The sequence below is a fragment of the Neovison vison genome, chromosome 2, assembly GCF_020171115.1.
Source record: "Neovison vison isolate M4711 chromosome 2, ASM_NN_V1, whole genome shotgun sequence".
NCBI classification, from domain to species: Eukaryota; Metazoa; Chordata; class Mammalia; order Carnivora; family Mustelidae; genus Neogale; species Neogale vison.
In genome coordinates, this window is record NC_058092.1 from 86512519 (window position 1) to 86535100 (window position 22582).

Here is a 22582-nt window from a genome sequence, read left to right on the forward strand (position 1 = left end):
CTTAAATTGTTTTTAGTACTTGCATATTCATTCTTGCTTCTTTATGCTCCAAGGTATAATTTTGATACAGCTCCTAACTCACGACCAAGTTTCTTTAACTGTTGGCCAAGCTGCTCTTTCTTTATTTGTAATGGCTTTGAAAAAAATTGTGTGCTTTCCTGATGCTACAAAGTTCTCTCTATACATTATGCTCTTTGAAACGGAAAGCAACCAGGGAGGTTTTCAGGCAGGTATTTTCATCCCCATTCTCCAGAGAAGGAAATTAAGTGGAGCCAGGACTCAGTGCATGTCTCCAATGTATGAAATCTTCTTTTTATTTCATTGAGAGTAAGTATATTTTGGGGTCTTATATTGAGAGGACCTTCATGGAAGAAGAAAAGGAGGAATAGGAAGTGAGGAGGGAGGGAGTAGAGAGAGAGAGTGCAAAGTTGGGAGATCCTTAGCAGGACACTAAATACTGGTTTATGGCATAGCATGGGGTAAGGGATGATCACATCTCACCACTGAAGCCCTAGCAGCCAGTGAGACTTGGCACCTCCCCAACCCTCCCCCATCATAGCATAGCCCTCCACTCCAACTCCTCCTCCTGATTTCTTCTACTTCCTGCCCTCCCCTACATCCCATAGAGATGTAAGCACACAAGAAGTAGGCACACCCATCTTTGAGTCAGTCTTGGGTCTTTCCAAGAGCAATGAATATGAACATTTTTTCCCCCAGATCTATTTATTTATTGGGGGGCAGGGGTGCAGGGCAGAGGGAGAGAAGAAAGAATCCCAAGCAGGCTCTATGCTGAGCATGGAGCCCCACAGGGGACTCAGTCCCACAATCCATGAGATCCTGACCTGAGTGGAAACCAAGAGTTGAACGCTTAACCGACTGAGCCAGCCAGGCGCCCCCTGCCCCTCAGATTTGTTGTTGCTGGGACAAGCAAAGGGTCAGTAGTTCATTGCCTATATTTCAAGCCTGGGAACAAAGAGTTTCTAGAAGCACTTCAAAAGCTTCCTAAAGCTTACACGGCCTTTGAATCTTTTGACAGTTGGGCTTCCTGTTTTTCAGCCTTCTTAACAGAGTTCTCGACACAGCCAAAGTCCTTCCAGATCCTGCCACCTTTGCGAATTTTATACATGGAAAAAGGAAAGAAAACTTTAAATATACAATGTTGGGAAGTCCGATGGGAAACAGGTGCCCTCAGATGTGATACTAATAGTGCAGCTAAGGAATGCTTCTGGAGGCATATAGCAATATGTATCAAAAACTCTAAAAACACACATACTACTGCATAGGTCCAGGTATTGAAGTTCTCGGTCTTACTATAAAGGAATCATTATAGATGTGCTCAAAGGCAAGGGCGGGCACTTACCCAAATGTTGTCCTGATAGTAAGAAATCCAACAAAATGGTAATGGGATTAATTATATAAATCAGAGTTTATCTATCCAATGAAATACCAAATAAATCATTCTATTAAAATATATGCCTTGGAAAGTCAGGAGGAATAGATACAGATGTGCTTAGCTATTATTAGTGTGGTGGGGAGCTTCTCATTTCTTCTTTATGCTGTTCTGAATAAGCCAAAATTGCTACGTTTTAAGAATAAGAAGAGGGGCATTTGAAATAAAAGAAAATGACCTGAAAATTGCCGTGGTTCTCTGCCCATTGTTATACAGGAATAATTTCTTGAATATCTCACCTGGTGGGCCTAGGGGCTTTCTAACACCTAGGTGCTGAGTTGTAGAATTGACTGCACTTATTAGCAAAACTTACCCCAAAGGCCTTCATTTATTGGCCATTAAAATGGGTAAGGCATTGTGCTACGTTGAAATAAGTTATTCCCTTTACTTCTTAAAGCAAACCCCTACATAGATAGGACTCGCATTTTTTGCAGATGAGGAAACCAATACTCCAAGAAGTTAAGTAAATGTGAGATCTAGGAAGGATTTGAGTCCAGATACTCCCCTGGCACACCTAGCCTCTAAGCTACATTGCTTTCCTCGTGCAGTTTCAAACCTGAGCATGATCTCTTCTCCCGATCACTTGTTGCAAGAATAAGAGGCATGCAGAGGAAGATTTTCAGTAGAATCAAAGCCACAATGCAAAGTCCTCTGTATCACAGACTGAACTTCACTTTGTGATCATATTTGCTCTATGTCTGAAAACATGATATGATTAACTTACGTGGTGCTTAAGACAAGTATGAGAATACAAAATGGGAAATAAAATCCAGGAATATTTTCCCACTGGAGAATTTCCCCCTGGGGAATGTAGCCAATGCCTCTGCTTTACCCTGAGCAATAGATTATTTAAAAATTTGTAAAAATACGGACAACAAAAATGTGAGTCTGCTTAATTAAGAGAACATCTGCATGGTAGAAGTTTATTTTATTTATCTCCCAGGTGAATTCCAAGAGGCAAAAAATCACTACCAAGGTTGGCCAAAGCAGATAGTGAACATTATAGGTTTTTAGTGAGGTTCTGGGTTCTGCTGGCTTTATCTGACTTCATTAAGACACATACACATGCCAACGTAAATAAACAACAGATACTACACTAACTGCACAGAGACCTCGAGACCTCATTGTTGGAACATTAACAATGATTATTATAATATTTTCACAGCTTTGCAAATGTGATAATACAATGACATAATAGGAGGACGAGAGGGAAAAGGAAGAGGAGAAAATAGAAGATGGGCTTAATTAAGTATTCCTTGCTACTGGTGTGAACAAGGACGAAACACAGACACCATGTGGAACACAGATACTAATTCACAGAGTGAGCGAGTTAATTTACCAACGCAGACTCCCTATAAAATTCCTCTGTTACGATTCAGTTATTTCTTTCCTGTATGTAATCAAAATATCATCATGATGAATGCCTTGAGTCTTTTTTGGGGGAAAAAAAAAAGCAGCAGTAGCTCTGAATACGAGAGATTACTTTTGTGTATAATACACATAACTCTTTAGTATCCATGAGGTAACCTATGCCTAACAATAAAGATCTTTTGATACTATGGATTGTAACTTTCGTCAGTTCCTAATAACCGTTCTTTTGGAAGATTTTAAGTTTCTTAAACAACACACAGTTTATGTGAAATATAAGAATTAACGTACACTCTCATGGTCAGATTCAGGGACAAAATGCACTACCTGAATCTGGTAACACATTTGCTCCTTGCTGCATAGAAGTTGCACATAAGAAACACAGGTTGCATTTTTTTGTGATCCATGCGGTAAATATTCACAAAAATCAAGCAAACAGCTAGACATCCTTCAGCTACTAAAATGAACTCTCCCAGTCACAATGGACTTATCAATGAAATCAAAGCCCTGATGGTTGCATCAAAACCATGCTGGCAGAGTTAGTGCTGAAAAGGGCTGCTTGCAAAGACCACAATGAAAGCACTGAGATTCATGAGTTTTCCACTTGTTTTTCTAAGAGATGGAGACTATTCTCCCTTCACATGGCTTTTCTCTACACCGATGCATTTCAGGCTTCAAATGAAAAGAATCATCCTTCAGGTAAAAGTGGAGAAATGCTTTTCTGGAGTTTCTGATCCTGGAGACAACTTGCTATGGGTCCTTAAGGCAAATGCCAGGAGTCAAAGAAATTGGAGAACAGTCTCAGAATGTAAACAATAAAATTGCTGACCAAGGAGTTCTATCCGGGGATGAAAATTCCTTGCAAAAAGATCTATCTTGAGAGTACCAGCTTCTTGGTTTTTGAAGTTCCTGGGAATCTTATGTCCTAGGAGCACGGTACATTTTTTTCCTTTGCAGAGACTTTCTGTAGTGGATAAAATTTCATGATGTTGCTTAAAACAAAACAAAACAAAACACCCTCCCCCACAACGAAACAAAACACCAATCCAGCAGAGAGAAGCTACTCCAATACTAAGCAGTTTGGAGGTGTGTTTTTGTTTGAGTTTCATATTTTACTTTTGTGGTTGGCATAGGGAAAACCAAACTGAGAAATCATGATGTTGGAGTATTTTAAGGGCATGCTGTCGTAGATACTAACAAGCTTATTTATACAGTAAGACCGCTGCAGAAAGTGCTCAGCTCGATGCCACATTCCAGGATAGCCACCGTTAGACTCTTTTTCTAAATTGCCCATGTTTACAGGTTTCACAAATACCCCTGAAGTCTTCCCGGTGTTCTTGGCAATGATAAAATTCATGGCAATATCATCACAGTTCTGGATTTCATCTATCAAGGCATGGACAGCAGCCGGTTGCCTCTGAAACAGGTCAAGGTATTTGCTATTGAAGAAGGAGGCTCCAATCAGCACCATAGAGTACTGGTCGCCATTTCCAAACCCTGGTGTCTGCAGTTCAAACCCTCCATAACTGTAGACACCTGATGATGTAGAGACATGCTTTCTAGGAACAAATCCTACAATTTGATCAGGAAATTGCTGAAAAGGTGGAAAAAGAACAATTAAGGGTGGCATTTTTTGAGAGCAGACATGGTGAGAATGGCAATGATTTATTACAGAGATAATGAAACTGACATACCAACTTTATTTTATTCTTGACTTCTACATCTCAATTTCATATAACTCTGAGCGACTTCATAAACCTATGCCCTGATACATTTGCAGGTCAAAATTCCATCACAACCCAAATTGCTAACAAAATTTCTAACCTTACAAATGTTCTCTAAATTCAAACGTTCTCTGACATTAATAAAATCTAGTCACCAAAGAGTCTGGTTCTTCTAAATTTGCTTCAAAAGAAGCTGACTGTATGAATGCTATTTAATATGGGAGATAAGAAGATAAATTATTTTGAAAACCTGTTTCAATCTCTTAGGAGCATATAAAATTGTGAATGTACGGGTAGTGTTCTACTGTTTTTCCATGTTGATTTCAATATTCCTGAAAGTCACTGTTGATCTTAAACAATGTTATATTTTTCTCTCTTCTCAGCTTGGGTGTTTCCTTTTTAAAGATACTAGTTAAAAAAAAAAATATATATATATATATAATGACACGTCAGAATCTTTGAAGTTAGGATAGTAGTAAAACCATAAAATTAAGATGAGAGTAACCAAAACTGAAACAAAACCCAGTAAACAAGAGAAAACCAGTGAATCACAGAAAAGAAGAATTTATAGAGTTAATTTAGTTCAATCTCATAAGTAATTTGTGTTTCACTCATTTCCTGAACAGACATTAAACTAGGGACACACACACACACACACACACACACACACCAGGCTGGGTTAAATCCCTTTCCAAACAAGTCATCATCTGGGGAGGGTATGATCCAGCTGTGTGGATAAGGAATTCCATAGTGTGAGATGGTTGTATGCACAGCTGGGTGAGCCTGTTGGAAGCACTGAGGACAGGGTGACAGCTGTGTTGCTGGTAGGCAAAGGGAATGGGCAGGGAGTCAATGATAAAGTGTGGGGGGCTTCAGAGAGGAAGTGCCATTGACATCATCTAGGAGGGTGAATCTAGTTCCACAGGTCCAAAGGAAGACCTCACAGGTCCAAAGGAGGAAAAGTCATAGCACAAATTAGTGGTAACCAGTGAGTGCAAAGCCACGCTAGATGTCCACTCCAGCCTTGCCCGCCTCTATTCCCCGAATCACTCCACTATGCCACTTACTGATGGGACTGAACTTTAGGAATCAGGTTACCTTGGGCAATGGATTGAAACTGTTCTTGTTTATTCTTCAAAGTCATGTTTATCCATATTACTTGGATTTTCTAATTAAACACAGTTCTTTTATCCCCCACCCTGCCCATCCCTGACATTTAAGGTAAATTGATTTTTTTTACCTGAAATAGAAATTTCACAGCTGGAATGTTACATTAGAATTTTTTTGCTTAAGAAGCTTTATTTACAGGGCTGGAAAAACTGCTGTTGGGGGAAAAAAAGTTTTTGATCTTGCCATAGAGAGTGCTGATATCTGCTGAGTACCATGACCACTTACCATTAATATCTAACGTTCTTATATGGCATGTAACTAATTAAGGAGGGTTACTGTAGCACAAATTAGACCATTTATTGGGTAGCACAGTGTTTAATTCTTTGACATATCTTCAGAAAACTGGTGTGCAGTCCTGGTTTCTGCAACTTGTAAAAGCCAACTACTATTAGACATAATAGTAGTTGGCTTTGAAGTAGTTTGGCACCTTGAAAACATACACATACTCAGTAGCAAAGAACTGTGTTCACAGAATAGTGAACAATTTATGCCTGTTTATCCTAGCTAGGATTTAGGGGAAAAAAACTAACTAACTAACTAACTAAATAAATAAAACTACCACCACAATGATGCATGTGGAATTATTACTATCACTAATTCCTAAAAAGTTGTCCCAGCAATAGGATTAAATTTTGTGGGTGTAATAAATGCTTTCGTTTAAAGGAAGTTATATATAATATTAATACTTCTGTATAGAAATATACTTTTCATTTGAGACACAGATCTGTGGCCTTAAAGAAAAATATCTCTAGACTCTAGTCTTTGCTATACCAGATCATTTCCTCATTGTTCTCTGGAAGGTAGTTCTAGCTCTTCTCCCCCTATCAAATATAAATCAAATATAGATAAAAGATACCACAACTTGCAGGCTGGTTTAAATGAACACGAGACATGTTGATTACCATGCAACAAATGTTTCTGTCTCTAAGATAAATCCTGTCTACACTGATTGAGATGACTCCCACAATAAACCACGCTGCCTGACTAAACCCTAGAGAAAACTTTATGCTGATGAAGTCATAAAGGACAGAGCAACATTACCTGCCAAACTGAGAAAGCAAAGACAAGGTCTTGGGCACTAATTAGCGTGTCATCGTCTACCATTAACACCGCTGCAACAAAAGGAAAAATAATTTATACACAACAGTTTGGAACTGAAAACAAAACTAGTAATGAACAATGATGAGCCTAGATAGATTATTCAAATGAATAATTTCCTGAACAAAACTGGTAAACAAGAAATGTATTCCTGGAGAGATCTGTCTAGCAGAAAAAGTGCTTATTTGAATTGTAATTGATATTAATAATTGCCTGAGGAGAATACTATGATGCAACTCTCATCCATTACCCTAGAAACAAATGAACCTATAAACAAATAAAACTGAGCGTCTTTTAAGCAAATTACTGTGCTTCTGAAACTGCTCTGGATGGAAGGAAAAGGGAAGTAGCAAAAATAATACATGAAGTGTAAGCTGAATGGCATTTTACTACTTTCTGTGAAACAGTAATAATGTAATTAGATCTCATTCACATTAACCTCTTTGTCACCATTGCAAGACATCTGTGATTTCTTCCCTATGAAACTGCTGCTTGGCACCTTGAAAACTGTCCCTTAAGTTTTCCAGAGTGCTTTCTTTTGCTTCCCTCTCCCTGCTTTCTCCACATGGTCAGGACAAGCAGAAGGCCGGAAAGCCACACATCTGCCCCCCTGCTCTGGGGAGCACAGCCCAGGCCGGCTAGGACCCCAGCAGCCACTCACCATTGGTTTCCAGTTCAGGAAAGACTTGGAGTCGATTTCTCATCCTGTTTGCTGTCTGCAGTTTGAAGATCACAGGGACAGGGTGAGGCCCTAGAGAGTTCCATAACTCATCTGGTCCCTTCTCCCCAACGTTGTTCCACACCACAATCACTTTATGCAGATACGGCACGGCCTGATAGTGATTTAAGAGTCTCAGCAAGAGATCTGTTCTGTTGTACGTCTGCATTATTAGAGTAAAGGAATCCGGGGCAGACTTGCCCTGGGATTTTATTTCCCTGCGCAACGTGAGCATCTTGTCTTCCTTGACATTTGGAAGTAAACTGGTCAAAGCCCCGGCTACCAGCAGCAGCACGAGGATGACGACCAAAGAGAAGCGAAGCACGCGAATGCCCATCACTCGCCCGGGAAGTTTGCAGATGTGGCAACACCTGGAATAGAAACGGCAATAAAATGCAGTATTAGCGCTCTTCCTAGTGACCACGTTTTTGGTTTTGCTTTTTCAAGGAGCACGGAGGTAAATCTTATTTGAGTTGATTTGAATTCAGTTCTCCCTGCCTCTTTGGTAGGGCAACTAGGCCTAAGGGAAAAATGAAAAGTGGCCGTGACTAGACCTGCCCTTCTGGGCCTGCTTGCTTTCGTGGTTGTGGACTGAAGCTCATCTACACACAAGCCAGAAGAATTAGCAGTGTATTTCTAAAATCTGCCCTCATTTTCACATGAAGAATTCGGACCCAGGACAATCTTTTCAAATTGGGTTACCTTTCTCTTAGTACTGCACTAATCCTTTAAACAGCTTTACTATCAGTGACGTAAGAATGGTGTCTATTTAAAGTGTACAGCCTGATGTTCTGATACACGTATACAGCAGGACTTTGAACAGCACAGATTTGAACTGCATGGGCCCACTTAATATGTGGATTTTTTCAGTAAATCAAGCCCAGGACCATCGGTGGATTTTTCTCTTATGATTTTCTTAACAACATTTCCACTTTTCTGACTTACTTTATTTTAAGAATACAGTATATAATACACATAGAAAATAAGTGTTCATCAACTATGTTATAGGTAAGGGTTCTGGTCAGTAGTAGGCTATTATTTGTTAAGTTTTGGGAGAGTCAAAAGTTGTATGTGGATTTTCGACTGTGTGGGGCATTGGCCTCACATTGTTCGAAGGTCAGTTACACTCTAATGTGCAAAATTTAAAAGTACTTTTTGGCAGCAAACTTTTTCCCAAATGAAATCATAGGCAGAAGCCTAATGAAAGAAACAGATAATAATGGTAGCAGCACCAGCAATAGTGATCAGACAAACAATTATAGTGGGTTTACTACTTATCAGGCTGTCTACTATGTGCTTCGCATATCATGGTATGTACTTATTCATTCAGTAAAAGAAACAAATAGTTATGAGTGCTTACTGTACCAGGCACTGTTCTAGGATCTGTGAATTGAGCAATGAATAAGATAAAGTCTCTGCTATTAGACCCAGAGGAAATAGTAGAGAGAGGCAGACGAAAAGTAAGCTCAAAGATAAGTTAGTGTAGTGGTAACAAAGAGAATACATCAGAGTAAGGGCCAGATGACCAGGGATCTTGTCAGCCAAATAAGGAGTATTGATTTTATTCTAATTGAGATGGGAAGCCATTAGAAGGTTTTGATCAGGGCAAGGACAGGATCTAGTTTATCTTTTATTACAGCCTGGATACTTGGGTTAACTATCTTTCTCAAGATTATGAAGCCACTAAGAAATGGATCTGAACTCTATACCCAAGAAAATATGCTGCCAGGGCCAGGCTGTTCCTCATTATGGGCTAAGGAATGTACTGCTGGATATAAATTCAGGCTGAATGGATGGAGGACTCTGGAGCTTCCGAATCACCCTCTCTCACAGTCCAGGAGGCTCAGAAGGTACTGTAAGCAGCTACATACTCTCCTATTCCTCACTATACCTAAAGGATCCACCTGCAAAGGTCACAGAACAGTAGGTGAACATCTGATGAATGTGGTCTGGACATTCACTGGTCACACGTTCCTGACTGATCAGAACTCTCAGTCACGTATGTAAGAAAAGACAGAATCGAATAGGCGGTTTTACAGAGACGCAGAAGCTCTGATTCCCTAGCCTCCAACACAGTTCACTATCATCCCTGCTGCCTTCTTCTGAGCACTGTCGACTTCCATTGTTGCTTGGGTTTACTGCTATCATTACTATTCTGCTAGTTCTGCTTCTGATTCAACTTTACTTGCTCCTCCTCAGGCCTCCATAAGCCTTCTAGGTGAGTCCTTATTGTGTATTTTGGCAGCTGAGCCTTCATACACATCTCAGCATATATATCCAAGAGCTATTCAACTGTTCTGTTCAAGTACAAAAGCCAGAAATGAGGAGCAAGAATATTCAAAGATACTTACCCATAAAAAGACAGAAAACAAAAATCATTTAGAAAAAACTTTAAGGGCACCTGGGTGGCTCAGTGGGTTAAAGCCTTTACCTCTTAAAAAAAAAAAAAAAAAACCAACCAACAAACAAAAACCTCTAAGAAAAAAATAGATCTTAGAAGTGGAAAGAATGAGATACTATTCTTGATGACTTTAATGGATCCATTATCTACACTCTCTTATTTTTTTTAAAGATTTTATTTATTTATTTGACAGACAGAGATCACAAGTAGGCAGAAAGGCAGGCAGAGAGAGAGGAGGGGAAGCAGGCTCCCCGCTGAGCAGAGAGCCCAACGTGGGGCTTGATCCCAGGACCCTGGGATCATGAACTGAGCCGAAGGCAGAGGCTTTAACCCGCTGAGTCACCTAGGCACCCTTCTCTTATTATTTTTAATACAATTTCTCTTCTTAGGGAGGCCTGGGTTAAGCAACTTAAGTCGGTTAAGCAACTGCCTTAGGATCCTCAGGGTCCTGGGATCAAGCCCCCCATTGGGCTCCCTGCTCAGTGGGGTGTCTGCCTCTCCCTCTGCCTCTTCCCCAGCTTGTACTCTCTCTCAAATAAATAAATTCTAAAAATCTTTAAAAATTTTCTCTTCTTAGATGATACAATAAAAGAATACTCTCATTTATTCCACAATATAGACAAATGTGATAAAGCTGGAGGAAACTACTTACTGCTCCCTCCCAGCAGTGGTATGCCAATGGCACCAAGCCCACCCTCTCTGTTTTGCATACCACTGCCTCTGTACAGTTTAGTTTTGGTTGTTGCCATCTCCTTAGAAAAGTTTGTTGTGTGTGGATGCCTATGCTCTTGACTCCACACTCTGTCGTTTAACTGGGCGCGTGCAGCCAGACCACCGTACCGCAGCCAATCCTAAAACTGTAATCTAAATCTTCCCATCTCCAGATTAGATTCCCAGTGAAATCTCACTTTAATTTCCAAATGATGTTCAGCCAGCCTTTCGTTTTTCATGGAGGAGATTTAGCAGTGGTGGAATTCAAGTGACAATCCCACTCCCGTGATCATGTTTCATGTGGTAAGGAGTGTTTTGCAATTGTAGAAATGGTTTCTCCATATACAGTCCAGCAAGGACATAGAGAGACCATATGGACCATGCCTTTAACATCTGCATTTGAAGTGTATGAGAATGGGGAATGGAGAATTCTGACAGGGCTAGGGGCATTGGCTCCATGATTAGAGAGTGCATTGAGGCCTGTGCAAGCAAAGAAAAGCTTATGTATAAGATCAAGGGGATGGTCATTGTCATTCAGTAGCTCTCACTTGGCAATAGTCCAGATTTGGAAAGCAATGTTACCTTGTAGTAACCTTTTCAGAGAGTTTTCAAAGAATATTCTCCCCTGGACTCTCTGCGGCATGTTCAGTTAAGAAAAGCAATTTTGTGTTTCTCCTTTTATCATGGCCTCACTCAAGATATGAATAAAACGAATTATATTTGAAGTAACCTCAGCTTATTATGATTATTTTTCAAGGACAGTAATTTAATGCTGTAGAATACTATATTTTCCATTGCATATACCCTCTTACTAAAACAACACATACTGTTAATGTAATCAACCAAGGAAAAACCATTATGAATTAATAATCTTGGTTCAAAGGCCTTGAAAATTCTTCTAATATATTGAATCAAAAGCAGGTCTCATAAAACACATTTTCAGTTCTGCATAAAAATGGCTAGCTATAAACACTCAGAGCAAAGAATCACCCAAAAATTGCATTAAAATACACCCTGATTAAGATCTTTGTGTTCATTTTCTTTTTTTTTTAATTTTTTATTTTTTATAAACATATATTTTTATCCCCAGGGGTACAGGTCTGTGAATCGCCAGGTTTTTTGTGTTCATTTTCTATAGCCGAGTAGGAATAGCCTATTGCAAAACTTACACAAAGGTGTTTCTAGTTTCTAAAGCAGACATGGGTAACTATCCAGCAACATTAGTGTAGAAAAAGTAATGAAATTAATCACTATAGCCTACTATAAATATAATTATGTAATTATATTTATATATAATTATGTAATTATATACCCTACTATAGATATTGTTGAAGACACACACGAGTATTTTACTTTAACCTATACTTTTAAGTAGGATTTAGCCCCATGACCATCATAGAAATTTCTTCCTTCAGATAACTCCTAATCCCTGTTTTACCTATATCAAAAAATGTGTTGGGAGATGTGAGTAATTTATCTTTAGAAACACAGCATAAATATTTCTTATGGTATTTACTAAATAATGCAACCCAATGCAATCATGTAAATTTTTAGTCTGTACAGAAAAGCAAGAAGAGCAAGAACTTCAGAGACTGCAGGGCAAGCAGCAAGTCTATACTTTGAGAACAGGTGAAGTTTGGAACTCCACTGTAGGCCCTCTAGAAACAGTTTCAGATTTGTCTGGAGAATAACGATGACTCCACTGGCTGTCTGGATTTCAGGTTCTAGCTTTCTTCTATTCTTTCTCCAGAGAAAAAACTTAACACCAAATTCACAACTTTGAGCTTTGAACAGGAGATATGAGGAAGAACACATCTAGGATAGTCTACATCGTACATGGAAAGAACCAGGAAGTAAATGGAGGCTCCTCCCAGTTCTTTTGCCCTCAACTCCTATGCCCTCTTCTTAAGAATTTTTTTCTTTTTTTTTTTTTTTGAGATTTTATTTATTTATTCATGAGAGACAAAGAGAGAGGGAGAAGCAGGCTCTCCACTGAGCAGGAAGCCCGATGTGGGACTCAAACCAGGACCCTGGGATCATGACCTGAGCAGAAGGCAGGCGCTTAACCATCTGAGCCACCCAGGCATCCTTGTTTTTTGTTTTTTTTTTAAATTTAATGTCTGTATATATTTACTGACACCCTGTCTCATTCTAAAAAGGATCTGACAGTTTAACTAATCCTTCTCTGCCTTTCTCCAATCCATGACTACATAGATTAAATGTGACTTTAATAAACACAGTAAATGGCAGCAAAACAAAACAAAATGTCTTCCTTCCTCTTCTCCTGGTCATCTGAAAAATCAAAGACCTCCCCAAATGATATTTTTTGCATATACGTTAACTTACTAGTTCTTCATAGGTAGAGAGCATATCCTTTTAGTTATTTTCATATTGTTATTCTAGCATCTTCTACACCAGGAGTTTTCAATGGGGGGATGACTCTATCCTCTGGGTGACACATAGCAAAGACTGGAGCCAATTTCGATTGTCAGGACTGAGGTAGAGATGCTATTGAGTGGGCAGACATCAGAGTTGCTGCTAAAATCCTGCAATGGACAGGACACCCCTCCAAAGGGAAGAATTATCCAGCTTCACATGCTAATAATGTTGAGGTTGAAAACCCTGCTCTACATCTACTTTACATAACACGATGCACCTGACCATGATCAGGGAAGTACTGCTAGCCAGGTGGCCTCTGAACACCTTACCACCCTGGTTCTACTCAAACAGTAAGGGGTAAAGCCACGGATCCAAAACTGCCCCAGTATTTATATGCTTTACTGTACAAACACATAAGCCAAAAGACAGCTCAGAGCTCTAAGTCACTTCCTTACTTCAGAAAGAACTCAAGGTCCAGGCATGAGGAACTAGCCTTGGCTCACACACCCAGCACACCAGCAGCAGACCCAGCACAAGAATCCAGATCTCCTGATGGCATCGTCCAGAACTCTTCCCCCTGTGTTATGGTAAATTCTGCAATGGTGTAGCAAAGTATCACCACACAAGACTGTCACTATCTGCACAATAATATAAATATTTATGTTTGGTATGCTGGAATGTTTTTTACAACTCTGTTAAGATTTATTTAATATACCCTAAATTTCACCCACTTAAAGTACAGTTGACTCTTGAATAACACAGGTATTAGGGATACCAACTACTCTACTCGGCACAATCAAACCTCACATATAACTTTTAACTCCCCCAAGACTTAACTACTAGTAGCCTACTGTTGACCAGAAGCCTTAGTGTAACACAAAAATTGGATTAACATAGTTCGTATGTTATGCGTATTATAGACTGCATTCTTACAATAAAGTAAGCAAGAGAAAAGGCAATGTTATTAAGAAAATCATAAGGAAAATAAAGTCCATTTATAGCACTGTACTGTATTTATTAAAAAATACCTGCACATAAGGGACATGCACAGTTCAAACCCATGTTGTTTGAGGGTCAACTAAACACTTCGGTGGCTTTCACTGTATTCACGGGATTGTGCCACCAGCACCACACTCTAATTTTAACACATTTTCTACATCCCCAAGAGAAGCCTCAGACCCATTCATTAGCAGTCATTCCCCCCCCCACCCTGTTCTCATCTCCCCCAACCTCGCCCTTCCCCCCCACCAGGCAATTGCTAGTCTACTTCCTGTCTCCATAGATTTGCCTATTCTGAACATTGCATATAAATGGAATCAGACGTGTGGTTGTTGTGACCAGCTTTCTTCCCTTAGCAGAATGTCTTCAAGGTTCATCCATGTCCTCATATATATATGTCAGTACCTCGCTCATGTTTTTTTATTGCCACATAGCATTCCATTCCCACATAAATAGAACACATTTTGTTTATCTATCAGTTGCTGGACATTTGGGTTGTTTCCCCATTTTGCTATTATGAGTAATGCTGCTTATGAACATTCATGGACAAGTTTTTTATGTGACCATATGTTTTCATTTCTCTTAGGTATGTACTTAGGAGTGGAACTGTGGGGTCACCATGTCAGAAATTTTTTAACATCTGAGAGTTGAATAGCTTTTGGAAGAGCATTATTTGAGATGCTTAAAAAAATGTCTTAAATGTGGGTATAAAAGTAAGAAAGTAAATAATGCATAGTCTATAAAGTGACAGTTGCAAATTCTCAATGGGTGTCTCTAAATGGACCAAGCAATCTGAATTTTCAAAGACCCCCTAGTCACTTATTTACTTACATCATCTATCCAAACTCCCTAGAAGGAAAGCTGTTGAATGAATAATCCTTTCCTCGGGGTTAGTACCTTCAGACTGAAAAAGCAACAATTATCCAGACTGAAGCTGAAAACAAATATGCCAGAGCATAGTATGAACAAAGATTAGTTATGTCCTCTGACTCATAAAAGTAGAAAAGCAGCTAGCAGTCTGACGTCGTACATTGAGAAGCTGTCATTTTCATTTTGATGCCACAGATGGCAGAGGAACGATAACTATTCTGCCATTTCACTACTAGATTTGTCTCATGTCGTACAGATTGTTTTCTCCTCTGGTTCCTCCTGCAAAATATGTACTTGTCGAAAAACTGATGATTATAGAATAGAGATGCTCAGAAAAGGGCCTTCAGCTGCCAAGACGTAAAATCATCTCCGCAGTGGAATGCAGAGGCCAATTCAGAACCTGGGCTTTCCTTCTGTGAACGTGCACAAGTTGTAAGAGACAGCTATGCAACTGATGAGCAGTTTCTGCCCAGGTTTATGGCATGCAGATGACACACACCACTCAATCCACAGCAAAGGGACACATGGTGCCAAATTCCAGGACTTGGCTCTTAACGATACCAACAGCCAGTGTGCCTGCCTAGGACTCCCATGTGCTGGTACACGTTATTTTCCCCACCTACAAAGCCCTTTCCTGTCCCCACCTGACGAACTCACACTCCCGGGTCCCTCCCAAGTCTCTTTCAAACATCCTCTTCCCTGCAAACACTGCTCACGCTCTCCATCCTCAGTGCTCCTGGGAACTCAGAACATGGTGCCACTAGGCTTTGTTCCCAGGTATCACAACCATTGACTATGCTCCTTTTTGAATCTGACTGTATCTGGAAGGCAGTTTCCATTAGTCTTTGTCATCCAGGACAGCACCGGGCCCATTTTTTGAGTGAGTGCTGTCAACTCTTTGTGATTAAATGGGGTGAGGGACTCTGTTTAAACCATCTTCAACTCCACAATGGATAAGAAATGCTTGAAACTAACAGAAAAGACTTAAATTAAATGTGAATGAAGGCCCAGTTAAGACTAGGTAGTAACCAAGAAACCAACCTCTATGTAAAAGACCTGAGTTATCCCCCATTTGGTGACTAGAACGGCCCGTCAGAAATGTGGTCTCAAGCACGAGCCATGTTTCTACTTTCAGTTTTGTGGCCCAGCTGCTTGATAAATAAAAACATCCCAGAACTCTCATTTTTTTTTAATCTTTTCAAAGATATTCTGCACTAAAATACCTTTGCACATCCTTATTTTTATGGAAGCTCTTGGGAGAATGAGCTGATTTGCCTTGGGGGAAAATCATCACTTCCTAGATAATACTGTCCTTGTGAATTTCCCCAAACTTCAAGGAGCTAACAAAAATTAGAAGCTAGATGACTTAATCTGGCAGGCAGCATACAGGATTTAAACCAACAGAAAATAAAATATAACCTAGTTGAGAAATGAAATTTTAGATTCGGTCCAGACACTGACCAAAAAAACTCCTTAGACTTCAAGACAATTGGCAGAAAAAGAAAACTAAGAACACTGCTGCCAAATGTCATTCACTATTGCCCATAATAAGCCTCTTCCATTAAAATTTCAAGCCGCACACACTAAGAATTTACTTCCCGGCAAAACACAGAATGCCAGAAATAGCACACGAAAGGTCACTTTTCTTTACAAGTCTTTTCCAGGTGCTATCCAGCATTCTGAGAAGAGTTTTGCCTTTAGTATTTTCTACATATTCGAGAAATTCATTCTTTTCACTGTTATTTTAGAAGTGCCATGCCACTTTTCTCATCCTTTACCAACTGCTATCTTCTGCTTCCTAAATGATTTTTCCCTCACTCTTCCTCCTGGGGAACCCATCTGTTCTTACAAGGCTCTTCCTAACTCCCATCACTTTCTTCACAGGTCTAAACACATCAAAATAAGTTAACTGATTTTGTGTTACCAATAAATATTATTTATTATTCGTATTTAGGAATAGGAAATTATTTAGGAATAGGAAAACCAAGAGTAGGGATAGACTTACAGTAATAATAAATAATAATAGTGTCCATAATGTGGGATTCATCTTGTGATCCTGCTGTACTTAGGATCGATTATATAGTGTTCAGAATGGATCATTTAGGTGACCACAATCTGGACAAAATGGGTCATGGACTGGCTGTTCGGATAAATACAATTCGTCTTTTCTGGTCACAGTAAAACTGGCTATATATATAAGATCACTGACAGCCAGTATAAAGCCTGTCCTTTAGAAGGCTTAGTTCTGGCCCTCACTGCATTATGAAATTGTAGTTCTGCAACAGTATTGCTAAAGCAGATGGATAAATAGCTACACATACTGCAATATCGCATTTGACTAGATAGATGCTGTGACAGGTCATTTCTCACTTCAGGCTGTAAGGAAAGAATTTCCGTACTGGGCATATGAAAGATCACGTTCTCCTGTTGGCAGCCAGGCAGAGTGAGCCATTCCTTTATAGGTAAATCAGGTCTGAATGAACACCAAGGGTAGCATTTAAAACAGGGATAGCGGACAGTAAGTACCTGTGTTTCCACTTCTCTCCCCATTCCCACCCCTTTATTCATAGCAAAAGCTGCCCAACAGTCCTGGCTTTTTCTTTTTCTTTTTCTTTTATTTATTTATTTATTTTTAGCTCCTAAGCCTGTAAAAAGTATCAGATTCCTTTTCTATACTTCCTCAGACAGCTACTATCTATTAATTGGATTTGCTTCATTAACACTGATTTAAGAGGGTTTACATAAGTATTATATGGAACTTTTTTTTTAAAGTACCTCCTCCTTTAATCCAGCCATTTGTTACTGAGAGAGACAGCAAGGTCCTCTCTAACCCTCAAAGCGCCCAGCTTATGTTACATAAAACTATGCAAGATGAGAGTTCACTTTAGCCTTGGATCTTTCTCCTGGAATTGCCAATTAATTGCAGCTATGATGAAGATAATGGTGATGATGATGTTTGGAGAGGACCAATTCCAGGGACATGTATTAGGGCAGGAGTAGGAAAGGCCTTATTTCTAAGAGGAACATCCATGACTTGTAAGGATCCAAGGAGTCAATGCATCCTTAGAAGAAAGCCTAGAAATAGAAAAGCATTTTTAGCTCAGTACAGTGCCATGCAAAATTAGTTCCAGAAATGGGTCAAAAGAAACCAAGTACATCTGCAAATATATTACTTTTACCATTCTAGCATAATACAGTTTTTCATTTGAACTTCTGTTTCAGTCACAGGAAAACGGAGAGAAGGCAAGATTGTTAGGCAACGGATCTCTGGAATATTCTATGGAAACTTCTCTTTTAGAAAACAGTGGTGTTCAGCAATAAACTCACATTCCAAAATCTCTAAGAGAAACAGATTTCATACATATGAGTTATAATTTATAAATAGTTTCAGATACCAAACCTACATCAAAGCAATCCTGGCTCATACAAGCTTTCTAACTTTATTAGAGGAAGGTCCGAATCCCCATGGCAAATATCCACCAGTCAACAAACATTTAGAGGTACTTACCCCGTGCCCAGCACTGTCAGGCACTAGGGATGGTAATGCAAAGAGAACCCAGTTTCTGCCCTCACAGAGCAGAATGAAAACTGTCAGACCTCTGCCACCTGTGTGTTATATAATATCTCAAATCAGTAAGGTTTCAAATCTTAAGAGACAAGGAAATTAAAATATATCCACCCCCATTTTAGAGATGGGATGGTGGAGACTGAGACTATGAAGTGATTCTCCCTGAGCCACAGAAAGAGTGGTTGGTCACACCAAACTCCACACTTTTGCCACTTTGTATTTTCAGTGTCTTGTGTAGTCTCTTATCTTCACCTTTGTTCTAGTCTACAAGAATATTTCAACTTTATGGGTATTGGCTTTATTCCATACGCTGAACTATTTCAATGGGTAAGACTAAAGGAGGCCTTAAAGAGTTTTCTAACAGACCCTGGCTCAAGTTTTCCAAGGAAACAAGAGTATCTCTAGAGGAAATAATTTTTCTTAGAGAAAGATACCCGTAGTACACTCATGTGCACAGCAGCATTGTTCGCAAGAGCCAAAACATGGAAGCAATCCAATATCCATTAACAGAAGAATGGCTAAGCAAAATGTGGTATATAAGTACAATGAAATAGTCTTTAGCCTTTAAAAGGAAGAAAATTCTACCACATGCTATACCATGGATGAACCTTGAGGCTATTATGCTAAGTGAAATAAACCAGTCACAAAAAGACAAACTGATATGAGGCATCTACAGATTCACAAGAGACAAAAAGTAGAATGGTGGTTGCCAGGGGCTGGGGGAAGGGGGAAATGGCGAGTTGGTTGATGAGTGTAGCATTTCGGTTCTGCCAAATGAAAAAGTTCTGGAGAATGGCTGCTCAGCAATGTAAATATTCTGAATACTCTGAAACTACACACTTAAAAATGGTTAAGATAGCAAATACTATGTTACGTGTATTTTACCCCAATTTTTAAAAAACAAACAAACAAACAAAATCCCATACTGGTACTTACCTCATTATGATAAAGTTTTAACTTTTTAAAAAATTTTCTTAATGGCTTCTGTAATTGATAGGAACAGGATCTCCTGGTGCTATTAGGGGAAATCAAAGATTTTTCTGTGATGTTTTTGTCAACCATCAGGAAATTTTAAAAAATGCTTTCAATGCCATGGCCTATACGCTTCAGGTTATTTTTAGAAATTAAAATGAGTTACTCTGTGTTCTAAAAATTACAGTTAGGCAGTGAGATAGGTAAAGTCTTCCTGTGAGCCTGGAGCTAACCTTGCTATGTTTTGTGTTCACCTCTGGGAAGTATGCAGAAGCAGAATAAACTCATATCATCCCGCCTGTCTGATGTGTTTTTACATTTGAAAATTATATGCCATATATATGTACCATGGAGCAAAACCTTGGAATGCATTAGCAATTTACCCTGACATTCGATTTCTAGATTTTTAAGAATCTGTAGTTTTATCCACCATCACAGCTTCTTTATTCAGTCAAGGTTCACAGGGCATTCAATTTGAAGCATACAAAAAAGCATGGGGTCTAACCAGGGTTGATTACTGAGGAATGACAGATGGCATCCTTCCTATTCCTTACTGACGACTGCCTGAAAGGAGCTGGAACCCTGACTGGAGATAAACGTCTGCCCCTTCATCCACTCTGCATTCATTTCTCACAGTCCTCAATCACATGTTTTAGAAGCTGGGTTTTTTTCCATCGTATGTATAGTCTGCCTAGTTAATGTAATGCAGTTAACTAGTAGAAAATGATCTAAACAAATATTTCAAAGTTCAGGGTAGAAATCCATTTATTAATTTTAAACTGTTTATTACAATATCTATTTTTAAGACCTAAGAAACCCCTTTCAATCTTTTAAGACAAGAAAGAATTAAGAATTATGATTGGAATATTTCAAAATCCTGCATCTGTGATGACCACCTGAATTGAGCTGAAGAATCCTTTTCGATTTTCCAAAATAATGTTCTTTCATGAAACAAGTTATCTGAAGGGGCAACAAGATGGCTGGGACAAAAGGCTTGGTATATTATCAAGACTCACTGAGTGACAGTTGTCTTCCTTTGATACACCAAGGGCTTACTTAGTGCACATCTGAAACATCACACAATTCTAAAATCCTAGACTGATTTGCCTGTCACCCCTTCTCCTCACATCAGCTGCTTCTTCCCATAAAATTCTTCCAGGGAAAGAATTTGGACTTAACTGGCTTTATAATTATTTTGCTCCTCCCACCCTGTACCAACACAGAGCATAGCAGATAGTAGAAACTCGTTAAATGACTCCTGAATGAAACAAACTAACTTTAACTTTGATATGACAATATATATTGGTCAACATATATGGACAAAATATTTCAGAATGAAAAAAGAAGTGAAATACAAACATTTCCCACTTGTAGAACTTTTCCTCACTAACTACTGTTCAATTTCTGTTTCCAATAAAATGCCTTTAGTATCAAAGTTACTAATTATGTCATCTAAGACTGAAAGATGTGAAGTGCCATCGTCACTTTTTGAAAGGAGAAGGCCCTCACGGGAATATCTATATATTTGAGGGTGGGGTGTGGGGCAATTTGGGAGTCCCAGGAAACAAATATAACTGAAATTAAACTTCAATTTCTCCAACTTATTTCAAAAGTATTTGAAAGGAGTAATGGGGTAATGCAGATTTCTCCATAAACCAGCTGAGCAATTTCTCATTCATAGCAATATGGGATAAAATGCAGAATTCATTTTCAGAGGTGGAATGCAAAAATACAGGCTCAAACTGCAGCTGACCTTGATGAATTAAGAAAATACGGAAAATCAGTTACTGAAATTTGGCTATTTCTATAGATCTCCCACCCCTCCCCAGTTACATCATATTGAAATAAAGCCGTTTTGGAGAAAAACTCAATTACCATGGAAATATTTATCTTTAACCTAGTTTGCACCCACTTAATATTTCCCCAGCAGTGCAGGAGAGTAAAATTCAAAGTCTATGGCTCATATAAAAGCCTCCTAAAAAAAACAAGTAAATTCTACTAATTGAAAATACTTCTATGTTTAAAATAATAAAACCTAGGCCAAGAAAGGCAAAAATACTCTTCACAGAACTTAATTTCTGGAATCTAGCTGTTTTACACAGCAGTTTTCGTTAACATGAACACTGAAAAAAATTACATTTTCCCAAAAATAAAGACAACGAATCACTACCCCCATTCACACAAAGTTCCAAGAACGAGAGTAAAACATGTATATATCCTCACTGCAAAACATTTTTTAACACGAGAGCATTTGCTATATCCCTACCTCGAGTGCAGAAGATTGCAGCGGGGCCAGCCGATTTATTTGCTTGCAGCCTGGTTCTCATAGAACGGAAGGGGCGTCTCGCTTGCTCATTTTCTGTTTGTTTGTTTTTGTTGTTGTTGTTTGTTTGTTTGTTTTCTAAACCCAGCCGCGTGCAACCGCCCTGCCTCACACGCTGAGCGGTTAACCTGAAAAACACACCGCCCGCAAAGTGAGCGCCTGAAGCAGGGGACAGTCCCCGGGTGGCCGCCCCTCCCTCCCGGTGACGCTCCACTTCCTGTTAGACTAAAAGGCAGTTCCCGAGAAGCTCGGTTTTGTAGTTTCCAGCCCACTTCCAAAAAAGCCAGTCCTCCTTTTCCCCCGTTTCTTCCCCAAGGTAACAACTTTTAATCATTCACGTGATGGGCCACCTGACCCAATCCCAACAATTTTCCGGAAAGGCGCCCGCAGGAACGTTCCAACGACTGTGGGTGCCCGGGACAAGCCCGAGAGCTCGCCTCTCTGCGCCCCGCGCGTCCTCGCGCCCCACCGGCGGGTCAGCTCCTTCAGCACCTCCCTCAAAGGCGCAGGGAGAGTCTGACAAGAATTGCAGCCGCGGCTGCGGTCCCCGGGATGACCTGGAAGTGAAGGGGACCTGCACGAACTCGAGAGTTTTGAGGGGGTCGCGGATTGAGACTGTCCGGGAGGCGATGCCTTACCCAAACCTCAATTCCAACACGGTCTCTCTGAGGGGTTTCCTTCAAAGGGCTTCTCCTGGATTCATTTAACATTCTTTCGGAAGGCATGTATTGATTGCCTCACACTTGGCCGTAGGGAAGGCCAGGCTCTGTTTTCGGGGGACTGGCGTACCAGGACTTGGGAGCGCCCCGAGTTCCCCCGGCAAAACCATCA

At 39.7% G+C, this 22582-nt stretch overlaps 1 protein-coding gene across 2 annotated transcripts; it reads right to left on the reverse strand.

Moving 5' to 3' along the window:
- Positions 1–2361: 2361 nt before the first annotated feature.
- EXTL2 (exostosin like glycosyltransferase 2) lies at positions 2362–22056 on the reverse strand. 2 transcript variants are annotated; one of them, XM_044238773.1, is made up of 5 exons: positions 21695–22056; positions 19393–19471; positions 7472–7899; positions 6754–6824; positions 2362–4412 (listed from the first exon to the last, which is right to left on the reverse strand). In XM_044238773.1, the coding sequence occupies exons 2-5, from the start codon at positions 19395–19397 to the stop codon at positions 3924–3926; spliced, it is 993 nt and encodes a 330-aa protein (XP_044094708.1). In that variant the 5' UTR covers positions 19398–19471; positions 21695–22056; the 3' UTR covers positions 2362–3923. The 2 variants fall into 2 exon arrangements, with proteins under 2 accessions (XP_044094708.1, XP_044094709.1); XM_044238774.1 differs by lacking the exon at positions 19393–19471.
- Between the last annotated feature and the right edge of the window lie 526 nt (positions 22057–22582).

Coding starts and splice junctions, on each gene's coding strand:
- EXTL2 (XM_044238773.1), bottom strand. Junction 6,825..7,471: donor TCCTGAACTGGAAACCAATG/GTGAGTGGCTGC, acceptor CTTTTGTTGCAG/CGGTGTTAATGGTAGACGAT. Junction 4,413..6,753: donor TTGCTTTCTCAGTTTGGCAG/GTAATGTTGCTC, acceptor CCACCTTTTCAG/CAATTTCCTGATCAAATTGT.